Below are 19978 nucleotides of genomic sequence, written 5' to 3' on the forward strand. Positions count from 1 at the left end.
TTATCTTATCTTATCTTATCTTATCTTAATATAAGACAAAGAAGAGATATTTCAACATTTTGCCTCACTCTGTCTACATGGTAAAGAAATACTGCTTTGCTATGCCCTCCTTCACATTTTCCATAACCATCCAACCGGCCAGATCGGGGTCTTTAACGGGCCGATCCTGGCCCCCGGTTCTTATGTTTGACACCCATGAGCTAGGTGAGCTGAAAGGACTATCTTGAGTCTAATTTTCAAAAAAGTTACAGTGCTGGAGGCCAGAACAACACATCATAAATGCATTCACCATATGTTAGTCATCAGATCTTTAAGGTGAAACGGTGTGATGCTTTTCTCTTTTTAAAGCACTTCTCTCAAGCAAGTTTCAAACCTCTGAATCAGATTTTCACACCTTGCCAAGAAGAATTTAAACCAGTGTGTTTCTGAGCCAATCTGTGCAATTACTACAGGGACATGTTGGAAAATCTGTCATCGCAGTTGCTGCAACCAAGAAGTGGGTATACGGAGGATAAATTAACATTGCAGTGAATTGATGTGGACTATCCTGACGCTCTTATTAATTGTGCGTAGGCACAGCCGGATTACTGGAAAGAGGAGGGAGGCACTGGGGTTTTTATTCGTTTCCCCTCTTACAGCATGAAGAGGAAGTACCAAAATCACATTTTACCTCATTGTGACAGAGCGATAAAGTATTTAATTTCACCTGCTTTTTGTTTAAATGCATACAAAAATGGTTAACAGAGACAGACTTAACCGTTGAAGCTTTTGCCTAGAAAAGAAAATAATAAACCTGGTGCATAAGCCTGGCAGGCTTGTAAAACATACTGTGATTAGTTTGCTTCCCCACTCCTCACTGCATTACATGCACAGATTCAGGCTGACAAACTGCCTGTTTGCGATCTGCAAAGCTTTGATGCCTTTTCTTCCAAAATAGGAAGTACTGCGCATTGTTCTGCAAACACAACACACTCAGCTGACTAGTTTGCATGTTTTGTTGCTAAGGCAATACCTAAACCAGTCCAAAACATAAGGTTGCTGCATTTCAAATCCAGACACTGTATGATGCGTAACAACATACATCACAGCCCTAATATAAGCAGTCTGATGCAGCCTTGCCAGACGTCAGCAGTCTTCTTTCTGTTGCTTTCCACAATAACAGCAGGGTTTTAAGAATTTCTTTTTAACTGAGGATTTTAAACCTTTTTATTTAAGCAGATCAAGGGCAGAAACAGGCTGGACAAAAAGAGGAGAGGCATATTAAAAGCCCAGGGATAACATATCCGGGTATTTTAAAGTTGAATCCACTCATTTTGCATGAGGAAGCCATAGTGGATGCAAATCAAAAGTCCTTGCAGTCTTTGTACTGTCGCCATTTCACTAGCAAGCTTAATTTTATTCTATGTGAGATTATGGGTTCGGTCTTTAGTCTTGCTAAATTAAAAAGGTGAAATTCATTTTGTAGATTGTGGTCATTATTAGAGTCTGGAGGACTACTTAGGGTATGCTCACTGGCTCATGATTTTGTCAACTACAAGTTGTTAGCCAATGAGTGTGCAGTGTCCTCTGTGTCACAGTCAGGCCTCAATTGTCATGTCTGGCTTCAAAAGATGGTCAAAAGAACCAATGAGTGGCTCTAGCCATTGTCTATGCAGTTAACAGATTTTAAAAAAGCTAAAACACTAAAATCTCTCTAAAAGCAAGCTGTGCCACTCTGTGACCATCGTGGTAATGCTTACAGAGGACCATAAGTGTCACGTCAATATTCCTTATAACATGGAGATTCACCCAAATCTCCATGTTGCAAAACTGACCAGGCAACGCTTCACAGAGCAAATGAACAATGTAAATAAAGCATGCTTTAAAAGAAACCGTACAAGGCAAAGAAAGGGGATATTCTTCAATGGCATAGTCAGTCACTTGATCTCAACCCAAGAGAGCAAACAAACAAGCAGCAGCTGAAGCTGGCTGCAGTTAAGGTCTGGCAGAGCATCTCAGGGGAGGACACGCAGCATTTGGTGACGTCCATGGTTTCTACACTTCAGGCAGTCATTGACCGCAAAGGATTTTTATCCAAGTATTGAAAACAGTCCTTATGCCAGTCTCTCCATCTACTTTTGAATTTGTATAAACATGGCTCTAAAATGCTTTTGTATAAAACATACAAAAGCATTGTGGAGTATATGTTAAGTCCTCAGATAAAAAGAATTGAAGTGCGTCACTTATTATGAGGTAAAGTAAGTGTCTACAACAAATGCTGATTATTAGTAATCAATTAGTAATCCTTAATTAATGCTTCAGAAAGCAGGAAGAGGGCATTCTTTAGGTTTTACAACACTTGTTTTTGGAGGAAAAATGACCTTACTGACCACTCAAAGTGCCTTTAATTGCAAGTTACACTGTAACCACATATTCATACAGTACTGTAAACTTCAAGCACTTTTTGCAACTCACATATGATCAATTCACCAATGTGTGTCGTAGGATTGTACAAGGAAAAGGAGTACTCATATAGGCAAACTGCACGCAGACAGGCTTGGTACCAGGAACCTTCTTTATGTGAAGCAACACCATTACCCACTTTTCCACCGTGGCACTGAGGTACCCTCTCTCAAGGAAACCTTTGACCTCTGTATGACATCTATTCCTTTTGTGCCCCCATACACGATCACTCCTGTGCTGTTTTACTATTGCACTGTTTAGCAATTCCCCCCATGACACTTTAGAGACCAGCAGGTGCACAGATAGATCGCATGTCACCACTGTCCCATAAAAACATACACAGAGACATGGCGTGTACAACTTCAGAGTTTCAAGATTCTCTAGTTTGACTCCAACAGCATCAGTGTGTTAGAGTTTGTAGTACCTGCACATTTTTAAAGTTTACATTTTTGTGTATTTTGGGTGACGTTTGAAACGCTGTCAAATGTCAACACGGGTCAATTTTGAGGCCAACAGCAATTAAGGTTTAAAAGAAGAAAAGAAAGAAGAAGAAAATGCCTTAAGATAACTTTAATTGTGCCAATACCGCCAAGACACAAGCATTAATGAAGAGCTCGGCTAGAATAAACACAAACCGAGGATAGCCGCTGTTTTGCGCCTTCTCTCTTCAAATAACCAGCTCTAGGTATCTGTTTTACGTGTGCACATGAAGTCACCACAGCTTTACAGGTGTTTGGGGAGCTAGGCAGCTAGCAGGAATTCAAGGTGACTTTAGCAAAAACACAGAGAGCCAGCCTGCCTGGGATGTTCGTCAGCCAGGAAATAGTCGCTGGCTTGTTGGATTCAATTCACACGGTCTTGTGAGGATGACAGAAAAAAGGGGGAGGAAGACCCGCTTTTTCCGGTGCTAACCACTTTCACGAGGTGTGAAATTGGTGAAATCGCACCTGTTATGTTGGGTATTTGTAGTTCGGGACAGTACGGGTGAAGCCAGTATACACAGAGGTGCTGTATAAAAGGAGCTGAATGTATTGCTGTCGAGTTCGTGCAGATTTGTATTTGCATGATTCGCGCAATATTTCCGTGGCGTGACAGCTCCCACTGAGTGGCTGGAAGTCGGAAGCTGACAGTAGGTTTTCATAAAGAATGCGGCAGAACATCAGAGAGGCGGGTGTTTCAGCTAACGAGCAGCAGTTACCTGCTGACTCTCTCCTGACGACAGAGCTCACCTAACGTACCTGGCATCTGCACACCATGTCCGCGTCCTGTGCCAGCAGATCCACAACTTTCCCCTTCCCCTCATCGCCCCACTGAGCGCCGAGTACCACGGTCACTTTGTTGCCAACCGTCGGCCTGGGTATCCGTGTCTTCGGGGCTTCCTGACTCCCGCTGTCCGACATTTCAGCTCGGTCCCTGGCTGTCTCCACTCCTCACCGACCTAGACTGGAGGAACTACCAGCAACTGAGCCGAACCGGAAACCTGGCTTATTCTACGCATGTGCGAAAAATTCTTCTTCCCAGTCCTTTCACAATAAAATTCAGTTTTGTCAATGAGCAAAACGTTTCTTTTTGTGCAGCTTCTGTTTCTAGACAAAGAAAAGCACAACATTCTTCTGAGATAATAATATTCCCCGTTTTATCGTATTTTAATTATTTACTTGTTTTTATGTTTGTTCTACCTAAGTACTACTCATTACTATCACAATTTGATTTAAAAAGAACAAACAAACAATTGAAATTACTTATTGGTACTATTATACTAGGAGATGGTTAAATTTAGTACTTTATTATTCTTTCCTATAGCAAACTTTCTGAGCTTGCACAATGTTAATATTCCTATATTTGTTTGTTTGCTTGAAAGAAAGAAAGAAAGAAAGAAAGAAAGAAAGAAAGAAAGAAAGAAAGAAAGAAAGAAAGAAAGAAAGAAAGGAAAAATAAAGAAAAAATATGTTCTTTAAGTAATTTCAAAAATTCCAGTAGATTCTTAGATTTAGAAAAGATTAAATTTTTCCTCTTAATAAATATATGCATGTTTTGATTGCCTGGAGGCTAATATATGAGGAAGTTTAACAGTTAATAACACACTTATTACTATTTTGGTAAAGACTAATTTCATTTTCTCAATAAAAGCTGGAGAAATACTTGCGCTGGGTGCATAAAGTACGTGTCTAAATAATTATGAGTTTAATGGGAAGCACTTTATTAAACTTATTATTATCATTGTTGGTGTTTAATTGTAATAACATAACAGCTTTATTTGCAGGTTATTCCACATTATGCCACAGTGGCCATAAAATAAATCATGACAGATCACATTTCACCAGAGAGTGCAAGTCATTGAGCTGATAATCTCTCGTCTTTAATCTGTGATCGAATACATGAACTTACATATTAGACATGAAGGCTGCGTGAGTCTGAAATCGCAATCATGAGTCTGAAATCGCAATTAAGATACAGAAGTTTGGATTGAAAACCCACAAGGACCTCTGCAGCTGCAGCTTCAAACCACAGTGGAATAAGTCAAATAAAAGCATGTGCAGTATTGAGCCTTTAAAGTTTTCAGAATCTGACTGTAAGCAAATATTCTGCAGACTACAGTCAAGGAGTGAAATAAACAGAAACAGGAGCAAGCTTTTCATTAAAACCAAGTTAAAACATACTTATGCGCAGTCTTGCTGTGCTGCATATGAGATATATTTCTTATTATTCAGCTCCCTCTGCTGGTGATCATAAGCCAATATCCCTGGAGCATTACTGGATTGGTTGAAACTGTTTCCTTGACAAAGGCTCAGCAGTGAAAAGAAACCTAAAATAAAACAATATAAAAGTATGTCTGCAATTTGCCTAGTATTTTTAGACAAGTGTTACATACAAAGTCTAACTGTTTACCTGCTGCAGATGGACATCAGCGGTGCCAGGTACAGCTTACATCATGTCCCTTTTGTTTCCTTTGAGCTCAGCGTGGGACAGATGGTCAAGTGGGTAGACAGGAGAGCACAGTGTGGGAGCAGTGGGCCCAGGTCACGATTCAGACTCTGTGGAGTCAGTTATAAATTAATGCTACAAAGGTTTTTCACTCTGACCTTGGTTTATGAAATGAAACAACAATATGGATTTATTAATTTATTAATCGAGACTCACTGGATGAGTCCTCTAGTCAGGCTGGCATAAATCTTTCAAGTTCCTACCTGCTGACAAATACCAGCAACAAATAGGATGATGTGGTAGTCAAAAATACAAAGAAGTGATACAATAAATCTAAATTAATAGAATCTGGGGACATGAAATTTACTTGACTTACATGCATTTGATTTATATTTTAGCATATTTCCCTAACTAAATATTTGATTTTATACATTTTCATTTTATTGCTTCATGCTTTTCAACTTTGATGCACCAGAGGCACCCCGCACCAGGGCTGAGCCCCCATGCACCCACCCGCACACAACCTCGGCGACACACCAACCAGGACCCAAGCCCCCAAGGCCCAGCCAGAGCCCCAGCCTGGAGACGGAGCATCCCCAGAAATCATCTGATGACCTGTATAGTGTACTCTATGTAATATTTTGTATTGAATTAATTGAATACAAAGTGTTACAGAAAGCAATCTGTATATTTTGGAAAGTAATTTGGGGGTTTTATGAGTAAGAAATTGTACCACACTTGATGGTGTTTGTAGTTCAACTTGACCGGGTTTAAATTTCTTTTTTACTATGGATTTAATTTGTTGATATTCTAAAAATCTTTTCTTGTTGATCCCATATTGTGTAACTAGTCTGTCAAATGGAATAAATTCTGTTCCTTCTGATACATGTTCTAAGTATTTGAGTTCTTTACCACTCCAATCTGACAAGTTTATCATATTATTGTTTTGTAATATGTCAGGGTTGTTCCAGATAGGTGTACGTTTGCATGGGATTAATGAAGACTCCATCAATTTTAGAAACTCCCACCATGCTGTCAGAGAAGAGCTGATGTTGATGCTTTTAAAGCATTCATGTCGTTGGATGTTTGAGCTGATAAATGGTAGGTTTGAAATCTCTAGATTATTATAAGTGCTTGTTCTACATCTAGCCAAGGTCGTCTAAGAAGGTATGTTTTAGCCATCCTGAGATAAATTGAAGCCTGAAAGTTAGGTAGATCGAATCCTCCTTTATTGTTGGTCTTTTGTAGTGTTTTTAAGCTTATATGTGGTGGTTTATCTTCCCAAAGGAATTTAGACATATACAAATCTAGAGATCTGAACCAATCTTGTGGTGGTTTAGTTGGGATCACTGAGAATAAATAATATATTTTTGGTAAGACCATCATTTTTATAGCGGCAACCCTTCCCCTGAGTGATATGGGTAGACATTTCCATCCAGCAACTTACTTTAAAAGTGGGATATGGTTTAATTTAGTTAAATCTGCAAGCTTGGGAGAAACATTAATACCTAAATATTTTATATTTCCCGATTGCAGTGGTGTAGAAGAGGAATTTAGGAAGGAGCAATTAATCGGTAGGACTGAAGATTTTGACCAGTTAATTGAATAATCTGATACTCTTGCAAAAGAATTTATCAATGCAATCACCCCAGAAAAAGTAACACATAACCGCATAAAGACTGATTACCAAATTTTTGTAAAGTTGCAAATAAAAATTTCCAGTTAACTCTGTCAAACGCCTTTCCTGCATCTAGAGATAATATTGTAGTTTCGATGTTTTTACTGCATGAGTAGTCAATCAAATTAAGTAATCTACGTGTATTTGTTGATGAGTGCCTACTCATGAGATGAGTGCCTTTATGAAACCAGTTTGGTCAGGATGAATTAAGAGGGGGGTTATCTTCTCTAATCTCTTTAAAAGCGCTTTGCAGATTATTTTAAGGTTTACATTTATAAGGGATATTGGACGATAGCTTAAGGGGTATACAGGGTCTTTGCCCGGTTTTAGCAGGAGTTTTCAACAATTTCTGAGTAAATGAGAATGAGGGTTTGTGTTCAATGTGAAAATAACAAAAAATAATATTAAAGGCAGTGCTTACATTTTTATTTGATTCTTTTAGTTTTATAAAGATATACTTCATTTATTAAAAAATGTGAGATGTCTGTGTTAGTGCCAATTAAGTTCCACAGTTAAATACAATATAGTCAATCAAAATAGCTTAAAAAGAAAAAAACAAATACTCACTATGAAAGAGCTATGTTTATAATAAATAAAGTAAATAAAGGAGCTTAAAAGTAAAAAATACACAACAAATCAAACACATTTGTGAAGTAAAATAAAACAACAAAATAATAATAATAATAATAATAATAATAATAATAATAATAATAATAATAATAATAATAATAATAATAATAATAACATAAAATAGCAGAATACAAATACAAATGATGCACTAAAATGTGCTGGAGGAGACAGGCCAAGCACAGGATGCTGAGGTGAGCAGTTAAGCAGCAACAGGAGAATAAAGACTTCCTGCAACTGAAAGCTAAATATTTATTTTATGGTGCAGAGGGTAGTTAATTGAGTTAACTATAATTTTTATAAAATCATCAAGTCTAATCACCTTGCATAGAACATGCCCAGTTAAAGGTTTCCGAGTAGTTTCGCTGGTGTCCACCAGAGGGCAGCACCTGTCTGATTTGTGGGTGCTGTCAGCGCTCTTCCTCTCGGTACTTTGTTTACTTCTGCTTCCGTAGCTTCTAGCTAGCGCAACCCCCGCTGTCTTTTAAACCTCTTCCCGTGCTTCTAGAGTAACACGTATTCTAAAATGTCTTCACCGCTTCTTCTCAGGGCCTTCGTGACCGAGCGCCTGACAGCCGCCGCGGAGGAAATATTTCAGGTGTTTGAGAGGACGATAGCAAAATACGAGGAAGAAGCGAGCAGCTCCCAGCAGGAGATCGAGCGACTCAGAGGTCTGCTGCTGGAGTTCATGACAAACCAGAAAAGAGGTCTGTGGGGTCTTATTTTTTACTTATCTGTGGGTGTCCGACTAGACTGGAATTATTAACCTAAAATGTAACCTTGCAGAGGAAGTTTATTTTCTGCAACGTAATTTGTGAAGTGTGTTTAATTTTACTTAACACTTTGCTCCAGCAACTGACTGGAAGACAGTCTAAAACTCATATTATTTCTGATTTTCCTGAATGAGGAATTTTGAAATGTGAAAAAATAATACCTAAGCATTAAATATTTACTTAGTAGTAACTAAGGTATGGTTTGGGGCCACCTGATCCAGCACTAACTATGAACTTTATCAAAATGTCAAGTTTCTATTGTGATCTTAAAAGTAGAGAGGGTATCGGTCTCCTGAAGCCAAAGTGGGAGCTGGGTCCACAGCAGATGGTCCTGATAGTTGAAGGCCCAGCCTCCCATTCTACTTTTAAAAACTCTAGGAAGTGCAAGTAAGCCTGCAGTCTGAGAATAACGTGCACTGTTTGAATAATAAGGTACTATGAGGTGTTGTTGTGGTCACTGTGTTGGGGCCTGATTATTCAAGACCTCATACTCTCATGTGAAAAAGTTGATTCACTGCACCCACATCATTCAGTAGGTTATGGAACCATTTTTAGCTGCAGTGACTTGAAATACTTGCTTTCTGTACAACTATACATCTCTCTCATCATTGTAGAGAAATTTTGTCCCACTGTCCAACATTGCTTCAGTTCATTGAGGTTTCTGGGCATTTGTTTACACACAGCTCTCTTAAGGTTCCACCACAGCATTTCAGTCAGATGAAGTCTGGACTTTGATTGTGCCACTGCAACATCTTGAATCTTTTCTTTTTCAGCCCTTCTGGTGGAGATTTGCTGCTGTGCTTGGCAATGCGTTCTGTTACATGACCCATTTTCAGCCAAGCTTCAGCTGTCAAACCGATGGCCACACATTTGTCTCTAGGATACTTTAGGACAAAGAAGTGTTCGTTTGCAAGGTGCCCAGGACCTGTGGCTGCAAAACAAGCTTTAAATCATTACCCCTCCACCACCAACAGTCGGCATGACATTGTGTCAGAAGTCGTGGGGTTTGCTCTAAACTCTGCTGAGGCTTTCTCCTATAGAGCCTGAGATGTAGCTCTTGGGTTTCTTTCAGCTTCAGGGGGTGAGTTGGGGTGAACGTCCACTCCTGGGAAGATTGTAGTATTGTGTTAACACACACCTGAATGCTCCAGACCAGCAAACTGCTGATATCTGCTTTTTATCAGTAAATGATAAGGTTTTAATTCATTTGTATTTGATCATCTGAAAGCTTTTAAAGGACCTTTTGAGAGTAACAAACATGATTGTTAATCCTTGTTTATAGTAATAAAGTAGTAAAAGAAAGATTACATTTTCTTTTTCAGGTGTTCTTCAGTTGTCTGTTTGTAAAGAGGAGTCACCGCCTGAGCAGGAGCCATGTGAGCGCACACCGAGCATCAGCGTCCATGAGGGCAATGCAGAGCCTCAACATATTAAAGAGGAAGACAGCGAACTCTGGGCTGGTCAGGAGCAAGATGAAAAACAGGCCGAAGAGTTTCATGATGCTGATGCCTCATATCCACCTCACTCTGCTGTTTGGGAGGAAAATGAGCTAGAGGACACGAAACCGTCTCTGCAGCCTGAAGTGCAAAACTGTGAACGTGATGAGGAGTTTCTGGAGGAGCAGGAAACCAGAACTGTGCAGTTCATTTTGCCTCTCACATTGACATCTTCTTCACAAACTCTAGCCCAAAGTGAAAGCGTCCAGGACGGAAGGGAAAGCGAAAGACCTGCTGCTAGTTTTTCATCAGAACAAACCCAGGCGCCCTTTAGCACTTTCAGAGAATCCACTGAGTTACCTCATTTTAACTCTGCTGCACCTGACTATCATTGCCATTTGTGCAATAAATCGTTTTCCTCCAGCCATCACCTGATAAATCATGCTTTCCACGTGCATTCAGCAGACGCAGGTGCCATCTGTGCCGTGTGTGGAAAGATGTTTGAATCCACCGAAAGCCTTAACATGCACCTCAAATCGCACAAGGGCTCAAAATGTTGCCACATGTGCGGTAAGCAGTGCAACAGCACGACCGCACTGACCGAGCACATGGCGAGCCACGCCGGGGTGAAACTGCATCGTTGCCACGTGTGTGGGAAAGAGTGCAGCCGCAAAGGGGATTTAAAGATACATATGAGGATTCACACAGGCGAGAAGCCTTTCTGCTGCTCCTTTTGTTGCAAAAGTTTCACCCACAGCGGACACCTGAGGAAGCACATGAGAAGCCACACAGGCGAGAGGCCTCACCGCTGTGGTATCTGTGGCAGAGGGTTTCTACAGAGTGCACACTTGAAATATCACCTGGGGACTCACACTCAGAAATATTGACTCATTCATCCCCCTGGGCTCATATTTAATAATGAAAAATGTTCAACAGAGACGCCAAACTTTGCTGTAAAGAGCAAGAAGACCCATTATAAAGATGCTTAAAGCAAAATGTCAGTAACATTTAAAGTGGGTCTAATTCAGTTATTTTTAGCTCCATGTTTTTGTTCTTGGGCATTGCATGATTCACAGTTCAAAATAATCCTTATTTATCCTATTCTAGGCCTCGGTGCAGCCCTCCAGTTCATCCACTGCCTGAAAAACATGTTTTTAGGTCCTCTGAGCAGCACCCTTGTAAAAACAAGTCTCTGCACTCAGCAGCAGGTTATTATTTTGAGAAATCAATTGAAGCATGAACTAAATTAACTTGAAATTTAATTCTGCATGTATAGAATCACCAGTTAAATCTCAAAACTAAATAAAGCACTTTAAAATGTCCGATGACTTCCCCTAAAATACATTTTTAAGGAAGGTTTTCCTCTGGAAGTTAACACTTTGTTGTTTTGTAGTTTCTCTTTAATAGCTGCTATCAGGTGACACTGTGATTAATCGTCTGTATGTTCTGATGTATCTGATTCATTTTCTTTAATAAAAGTCACATGTCACTGAAAGATGTGTTATAGAAAACCAAAGTGGAGCAGAAAATGAATTCTTAACTTGGGTTTTAAATAAAAGCGTTTGTTTATAACATCGTTATAAGATGCATGAAAAGTGCTAAAGAAAGCTGCAAACCTCTTTTAAATTTAAGCAGTGTAAACAGCTAAAAAGTAAAGTGAAGGAAAAGTATTTTAACAGTTTGATGAGCGCAGGCTCTGAGCTTCACACTATGTTTCTCTTTACTGTTGACATGACCTCTGATCCCCACTTTGAGCAATAACATTGCCGATAACGTCCAGCTTGTAATGATTGCTTTTATACAACAGAATCTGATTGGTGTTAAGTCATCAGTTTATTTTACTCAGAAAGAGCAAAGTGGGACACAGTGCCCTTTTCCACTCTTATTTTTCAAGTAAGCAGATGTTCAGCAGATGTGCTCTCTGGTACAGCTGCAGCTCGCCTGGTCATGCAAACTTAAAACACTGTCACACTTTCAGAGCCGTGTGCCGACCTCTTCATCAACCAAATCTCTTCTGCTCTGTGATTCATTAATTATAACCTTTATTATTAAAAGTAATTTCCCTACTAATCATCCCACTGACATTTTTTCACATATGTACTTCCTGTGATCTTTGGGTACACCAAGAATAATTTACTGTTAAGAGCAATTATAATAGCCAAATAATATCCATTCGTCCGTTCTCTTCCACTTATCCAATTCAGGGTCGTGGGGAGGCGGGAGCCTATCCCAGCACAAACACTAGGAGAACATGCAAACTCCAGTAAACATATATGACATGTTTGTGTGATAACCTATCAGGTTCAGTCCTCCTAGAACTTGCCCATATTTAAGGGCTGTCCAGGAGGCCTTCTGGTTGGATACCCAAACAATGTGAAGACATCTCTATCTGTAAGGGAGAGCCTAGACATTCTTGACAATGAGCTCATGTCTGCATACATCAACTATTTAATTTTTCAGTCACAACCCAGAGCTCATCGCCAAAGCTGAAGGTCAGAACATATCTGAGCCTATAAATGGACAGCTTCATAGTGAGCTGTCTCTTCACCACTGCAGACACGATTCACCTGCAACCCCAAAACATTTATATTTTTAAAAAGCAATAACACACAACAAAGCTGCATTGTCACGTCATTAGGAACAAATAGATAGAAATGATGGAATGAAAATGATTTGTGTCTGTATGATAAATAATGTTCTTCTGTGGTCTGCAAAGACCACAGTTGGTCACATTTCAACTAATTCAAAGCAGTAGGTTCTTATTACAGATGAAAGTAGCTCAGTTTCAAGCATTCGTTCATCACTACTGATTTATTTTTCTAGAAATGAAGATTTGCATACATGCAGAGTCATATTTTTCTGTGCTTCCCATCACTAAAAAAAATAATAATGAGGGTTTGGTTATACTTGATTAGTGCGTACGCTGAGCTATATTTCTATGTAAAGATGGACCACGAGTGCTGAATTGTTTTTTTTTCTACTAACGGAAGAAATTCAGAATCAGCTTAAAAGTTTAAAAAACATCTACATAGCAAAGCTTTTCTTTTTTTGGTTTCTGTTCCTCTGTTTCTTTTTCAGTTCTTTTTTTGGTCTCAAAAGGACACTTTTCTTTACCAGCTAGATGTTTTACATTCATCACAAGTTTGTCACTAACTTCACACTGGGCGAGAGCTCTTGGGGAGTCTGTGTGATGCACAGCCAGCAGGCTCTGGTCACATGACCTCGTGTACCTGCAGAGAATCTCTGGATGTAAAAGTTCACTGGTTGTTTCTCCATCCAGACATGTTTTGCCTTCATGCTGTAGATGAGTTCAAGAGTATCTGAATGTAACTCTGAAAGTGAACAATCTTCAGATGTCAGTTTGGAAATATAACCTCCACAGTGTGCTGTAGTGGTGAATTATCATGGACTACTACAGTCTAATGAATAAGAGTGTTTATTTTCAAGATGATTGCTTCTCTCTAGAAGTGTGTTTGCTTATGGTGGGAAACTACATTGTCATTTTTACAGCACCATTCATTCAAATATGCACAGAGGTCAACGTGACAAAACACAGTTTTAAAAACAGATTTTAAAAAGTAAAAGAAGAGCTGGAATTATCATCAATTATGTGGACAAGAGAAGCCAAAAGCAGGACACCAGAGATAGAATGATTGATGAAAAAACAAGCATTAATGCTGAAATAAGTCCAATAAAATAACAAAGTCCAGAACAAAGTAAACAGAAATCAGAAGATAAACACAAGGACCCAGGGAATAGATCCAAAACCATCGAAACAGTCTGCACACGAGTGAATGTTTGTACACTGAGCGCAGGTTGGGAAATTTGGGAGTGAATTATATCATTGTGCAATAGGTACACCTGTTCAGCTGCTCATTAACACAAATATCTAATCAGCCACATGGCAGCAACTCAATGCATTTAGACATGAAGATATAATCAAAACAACCTGTTGAAGTTAAAGCTGAGGAACAAAGTTGGTTTAAGTGACCAAGGCGCCAGACTGGCTGAAACTGCAACAAAACGCAAAAAATATCCAGTGAGCCATGAGTGTAGCTAGTACTCATGTGCTCTCATTTTTCTAGGCTAACTAGTTTTACATTTACAAGAGAAGTTATCACTGATTAATTCAGGATGTGCACATGCATAGTGCAAACTGACAAAATAATTCAGTTCAGGTACAAAGAAAAAGTCCTTTATTTTTTAGACTGAGTGATATATATGACCTCCAGTTTACAACACAGAGAGTGTGCTGTGCAGTGTTTTGTGTGTGTTTTGATTGGTTAATATTGGAGTTTACCCTGAAGCGTTTACCCACTTTACTTTTTGCATACCTCTGTCCAGCCTGAGAAGAAAATAATTTACCACTAGGTGGTACTGCAAGAACCTTTATTTATCTATCCAACGTCTCAGTCGGTGTAAGAAAATATATTTTCCCACCTCCAGTAGTTGATTTTTGAACATTTTAATTGTTGTATTTAAGCTTGCCTCACAATCCTGCTTAATCATGACATGTAGCACATCTTAGTCAACTAAATGAACTCTGTTCATGCATTGATTTCAAAAACCTTTATTAAACTTGGTATTTACTGTTCAAATGTTTTTTCTGTCATGGTTTATATTTTTTCTAGAGCTTTCATTTTTCAATTTTAATCACTCACTCTTGAGAACAGCAGCTGGAAAGCTACATTCGCCATCATCTATGACTTGTTCAGGAACTTGTTAAGCCTTTTTTTAAGCCTTTCCCGAGAATCTCTTCCATGTGGCCTAAAAGTTTCACACAGAACAGCAGCACATTCAGGAATCTCAGTGTTTGGGAAGCTGCTTCAGGCGATTCAGATTGAAAAAGCTAAAGAGCATAATCAGGCCCCAGTGACCCCAGAGCCTAAAACTAACTGCCCTAATCTGGTTATGCAACCACCCACAAAGACACGGGATCATCAGCAGACACCACTGGATCCTTGGACACTATTTCCCACATGTCTGTTCATGTCCAGCCCAAATGGGGACTCAATGGCTCAAACCTCACCAGATAATTTGTTTACAGTTCCCTGACGTGGCTTGATGTGCTTCAACCACTACTTCATTATAGACAGTCTGAGCTACAGTAAGTAAGAGTGTATAGTCTCTATATAGCAGCAGTGTTTGATCCTAACTAAGGTTATTTGATATAATCCTCCCATACCTTGTTGAGAGAAAAAAACAGTCAAGTGGTTAATCTCCTGCGATTTAAATTATGTGAAACTTACGCAAGGGAATTGGAGGAATTTTCCTTATGTGGGTCAGGACGTGTCTCACAGTTGAGCTCATGAGAAGAAGGGTTATGCTTTTCTCAGTGTGTGTGTTTGTGTGTGTGTCTGCAGGGTATCTGAGAAGTAGTATTGTGCACTGAGTATAGTAATAAGACTTTGAATTGAGCTGGGATTCAGCCATGATCAGGAATTTTACAAACCCAGGGTTGCATAACAGGGTCAGTGAGTTACTCTCCATCCCGTCCAATGAAGGAAACGCACAGGACGAACATTTGAGGGGAATCCAGTTGTGGATGTATGTATGTGCTCTCCCTCACACACGATCGCCCACTGTTAGGTTGGGTTTGGTGTGGAGGAGGACAGCAAACGTGTGAAATAAAACATGCATGCATAGTCACACTAATAAGTGTTGGCAAATAGAAATAAGTTGCATCATGTTCACATATTTGTGAAAATGCACCGTGAATAGCACACCAGATATTTCTGTGAGTTCACTGAGTAAATATCTGAATACTGGTGGACCTTTCTGTTTTTGTTTTGCAGGTCTCATCTCGCTCCTGCTGCTGATGTTTTAAATGGCATAAACTCAAAGACAGTTTGTGGAAAAACCTTGAAGCAGGCCACATGACACATTTACCCCCCCCCCCCCCCCCCTTTTTTTTTTTTTTTTTTACCTTCTTTTGCTAATCCCGCGATATATAAATCAGATGCTGGACCCTTTGAGATGAAAGGAGCTCCAAAGAAGAAAGAATAACTGATGATGATGCTGCAGCTGGGGTTAGAAGCTGTTTCCTCACATGTCCCAGCTCTCTGCACAGAGCTGGATCAAGCAAAGCCTCGTTTGTCATCTGTAACTTTATTTACAACAAACCAGCAACATGAATAAAAAATGGAATTCGGGGTTACAAAATAAACCATCTGTGCTGTAAAGCATCCACAGAAGGCGCGCACGTTTCTTATCCAACATTAAGTGTGAATAAAATCAAACCATAAATATGATTTCCTTCTAATTTATTGGTGAGTTTCAGAATATACCATCACTAATTCAAGCAAACATTTCTCAAATTACACCCTCCTTTCTCGATCACCAAGTTAATCCCGAAAGGGAAATCTTATCTCTGCGCCGGACTTCGCTCATAAATATCAGGTTTAAGCTATTTTTTGAAAAAATATTTACTTAAAACATTTCTCACTTCTTACAGATTCGCAACATCTACTCTGTAACAATAAACACCTCTCCGTGTTTTTAATGAAAATAATGTCATATGGGTTGCATTTTCTTATCAGCACTCCCCGATGAAAAAGTCACGAAATGTTCATCCAGAACATGCCTGCGAAATATTCACTGATAGTGTATCTAATTTGTTTCCAAGTCTTTACAACGATTTGAGCCATGTTTACTTTTAAACACAGACAGCTGCAGTATATGTAGAAGATATACATGGGACCTGGGAGGATGCATACAATTAATAGTGCATAAATTAACACTCTTATGAGACTGTTATGGTTAAGAGTAGGTGGCTGCTGGTCCACAACAGTGTGAGACAGACTGTGGTGCCAAAATGCATGCACGAATACTTAGATAACTGTGTCCTCTCTCTCTCTGACCCAGTATCAAGCTCTGGTTGTAGTTTTAAAAGGATTATAATCTGGTGGCTTATTTGTAAAAAACCCTGGCCCGCTATTTGACGAAATCTAGACCAGTCACAGAAATCCCTTTCGCCTGCCACCCCCACCCTGCAGTCAGTAGCCCATCTATGTGTGCCAGCTGCACGAACAGGGTCTAATTTCGCGGCTGAATGAGACAAGAGAAAACAGACGAATGAACGCGTCAACGCTGTTCCCCACAAAGCTCCGTGCTGCTCGAATGTGAGGTTATCGCAGGCTGGTTGCATTAGGTAAGTCTGTGTTCCTGTCTGTTTGGGACGAGCTGGTGAAACTCCAGCAGAACCGGTGACAAGGTCAAATGCTGCGCATGGTGCTGAAAGTGCGCCAGATGACGCGTGACTGAGGGCAGAGAGCTGTACTCGAATTTTGATGTGAGGCGGAATAGCTGTGGAAAAGTCCACACGAACCCCGCGTTTTTGTTGTGATAGCTGCAGAGGAAGTTGAAAGATGACTCGTTTGGACTCAGCGTTGGTGCAGGCCAGAGGTTGAGACTTGTGCACGGTTTGAGTTGAGGCGCCACAGCAGGTGGCAGTGTGAGAATGGAGATCCCTCCTTTCAAATACTCACACATACACTCTATGCAGCAGGAGATAACATGAAAGAGCTCCGAGAATAGACCCCACTGATCTAAAAACACTACTGTATCATGTGAACATTTGGCTGGTGTTTTCAGTGCTCACACACCATTTCAGACTCTCTCTCTCCCTGTCCTCTGTGTGCTTGCTATAATGTTGGTGGAGTGTGTTGCACCTTTAAAGCTGCTTGCATATCAGCGCTCCTGTGGCTTTGAGAAAGCTGCTATTCTCTCAGTGATAATATGGTCTGTTGGTTTTCTCCTGCAGTGAACACAGCTGTGCATGTAAAGAGGAGCAGGTTACATCCTCACTGGAGCTGATGTTCTCAGTTCGAAAACAGTCATCAAAAATGTAGTTGATCATTAGAAGAATTGATTTGTTCTCAGTCTTATCTCACTGAAACTGAAAATATTTGGATTTGAACTTGACAAAAGATAAAGGCAAGATGACCGCAGAGCTTTGTGAACTCATGCCGCTCCTAATGTTCAGTTATTTTATAGACTTGCCAATTAAAGGAGAACTACATTTCCTATATGCTGATTATTAAAAACCCCAAACCATACAAAACCATAAACATCACTAAAACATCATCGGGTGTCAGCTATTCCTGCTCCTCCTCCTTCGGAGGTTTAAAAACATTACCGGTTTCCATAATTTAGCCATGCATTCGAAGATGCAGCTGACCTATAAGAACATAGCGGCCAAGATTCAACAAAGTGCAGTCTGGTTGCAACTGTAAGCATGTTTTGTTCTGCTCAGTTGTAGAAATAAAGAACAGAGTTTTAGGCTGACATTTGAAATGTAATGGAGTTTAGGGAGTGGTACTTTAAGCAGTGAACCCGATCACTGGATCCAGACCTCCTCGTCCCTCCTGTAGTTTTTCCCACTTGCACTGATTTGATAAAACAATTCTGGGGGAAACTGGGAGGGGATGTCAATCAAATTCCAGGGGGAAAAGAAACCCTCCCCCACCCCACGTCCCCACTTTAGCAACACCCCAGTGAGTAGCACTTTACTAGTTAATGGGCCTTTGTTTGCAAAATCTGTTAAGTTTCCTATTCCTTAGGAAAACAATAAAACTATGTGACATCCTGATTGTTTTCTCTTGTTCTTGTAACAGAGGCACATAGATAGAAGTGATTAGATTACAGACTGCAGAAGCCGAGGATCATTGTGAGTTTGAGCAAGATGCTGAACTCCCTACTAGCTCTGTAACCGGCCTTCAGCACCTTATTAACTGAGCCCAGTTTACTGTCCTTTTCTGCAGCTCTCTCTTTTTGATCTCCTACCAGGACGTTATGCCCTTAGACAATTGTGCAGCTATAATTAGAAAGTCCAATCTGAAAATCAGACGTGGGTGGAACAGCACGTAGTGTGAGTATGCAGCAGCGTAACATGATGCAGTGGATTAACCAAAACCGAATCAAGGTCTTAAACACAACTGACTTTATTTTGTAGAGACAAACCAATCTGTTTATGTATTTAACTGGTGAAATAGAAGGAAATGTCCTTCACAGTTTCATGAAAACAACAGTTGAAATAAATGCAAAGGAAAGGAAATCCTGTCCTGCTTTGACATGGCCCAGAGGAGGATCCCAGTGTCTTTGGTTACCGCCAAACCTTTCTTCATCTTTGGTGGCACAAACCGCTTCAGATGTCTACTTATTGTTTAATGTACACTTTATGGTCATTTTGTTAGGGACACTTGTTCAACTTAATGCATTTAGGCATGTAGACATGGTCAAGATGATCTGCTGAGTGAGCAAGAATGGGGATTTAAGTGACTGTGAATGTAGCATGGTTGTTGGTCTGAGTATTGTAGAAGCTGCTGATCTGCAGAAGAGCATCTCTGAAACAGATTAGACAAATTAGACAATAGGATGTTGATCTAATGAGTCCCAGTTTCTGCTGCGACATTCGGCTGAGTCAGAATTTAGTGTGAGCAACATGAAAGTATGGATCCATCTTGGCATGTAACAAAGGTTCAGGCTAGTGCTGGTAGTGTAAGGGTGTGGAGCGTATTTTCTTTGCGCACTTTGAACCCGTGGATCATTTAAACACCCAAAACCTCAGTATTGCTGCTGACCTTGTGCATCTCACTTACAGTCTACTGTAAGTAGTGCTAGTTTGTGTGCTAACATACTCAGGTGACACTGCTTTCTGCAGTGTTGTTTTACCATTAGCAAGAGCAGTTGTTTGTTGAAATGTTTTAGGGCAGTTTTGTCTTTGTGAAATGTTCAAAATAAGCATGATTAAGTGCTGAAAGACTTTAAACAATTAGTTGTGCTCATATAATGAAGGTTTATTTAGTTCATTAGCACAAAGTAAATACCAACAAAAACAAAAGCAAGAAACAGAGAAAGTGAAACTGCAGTCAGCTAGTTATTTTAAACATCTGCATTGATAACAGTGTGTCACTAGTTAAGTACTGGTTAACATGTAACTACAACTTCACAAAGCTGTTAGTATGTATACAGACTTCCATGATGGATATTATGATTAACTTACTATAGAAACAAAAGGGACAAAAGGAGGGTGTCTGAACTAAACTGAGAGGGCTTCTACAGTCACTAAAAATAAAGAAGTCTGAGATTACAAATAA

The 19978-nt window shown here is 39.8% G+C and overlaps 3 protein-coding genes across 3 annotated transcripts in view; 2 read left to right on the top strand and 1 right to left on the bottom strand.

Annotated features, from left to right (window-relative positions):
* adss2 (adenylosuccinate synthase 2) overlaps window positions 1-3931 on the bottom strand; it is a 29726-nt gene extending 25795 nt beyond the window's left edge. Inside the window, exon 1 of the mRNA XM_005930513.3 lies at window positions 3681-3931. Coding sequence (XP_005930575.1) covers window positions 3681-3842 — 162 coding nt within the window. The 5' untranslated portion in view covers window positions 3843-3931. The remainder of the gene's footprint in view (window positions 1-3680) is intronic.
* Window positions 3932-8096: 4165 nt separating this feature from the next.
* Window positions 8097-14472, top strand: LOC102293193 (zinc finger protein 135). The gene is made up of 2 exons (XM_005930512.3): window positions 8097-8379; window positions 9768-14472. Exons 1-2 carry the CDS (start codon window positions 8199-8201, stop codon window positions 10766-10768), a joined length of 1182 nt encoding a protein of 393 aa, XP_005930574.1. The 5' UTR covers window positions 8097-8198; the 3' UTR covers window positions 10769-14472.
* A 2410-nt stretch (window positions 14473-16882) lies between these two features.
* The window catches only part of LOC102290610 (equilibrative nucleoside transporter 1), a 50420-nt gene continuing 47324 nt past the window's right edge, over window positions 16883-19978 (top strand). The window contains exon 1 of the mRNA XM_042220312.1: window positions 16883-17031. The gene's annotated coding sequence lies outside the window, so the exon portion shown is untranslated. The remainder of the gene's footprint in view (window positions 17032-19978) is intronic.

Source organism: Haplochromis burtoni, unplaced genomic scaffold (assembly GCF_018398535.1).
Source record: "Haplochromis burtoni strain Fernald_Lab_line unplaced genomic scaffold, NCSU_Asbu1 Contig_46, whole genome shotgun sequence".
In the NCBI taxonomy this organism is placed as follows: Eukaryota; Metazoa; Chordata; class Actinopteri; order Cichliformes; family Cichlidae; genus Haplochromis; species Haplochromis burtoni.

Excerpts from the sequence above, each read along its gene's own strand:
- LOC102293193 (XM_005930512.3), top strand. The coding sequence starts at position 8,199 with ATGTCTTCACCGCTTCTTCTCAGGGCCTTCGTGACCGAGCGCCTGACA. Across the intron at positions 8,380-9,767 it reads CATGACAAACCAGAAAAGAG|GTGTTCTTCAGTTGTCTGTT; the intron begins GTCTGTGGGGTC and ends TTTCTTTTTCAG.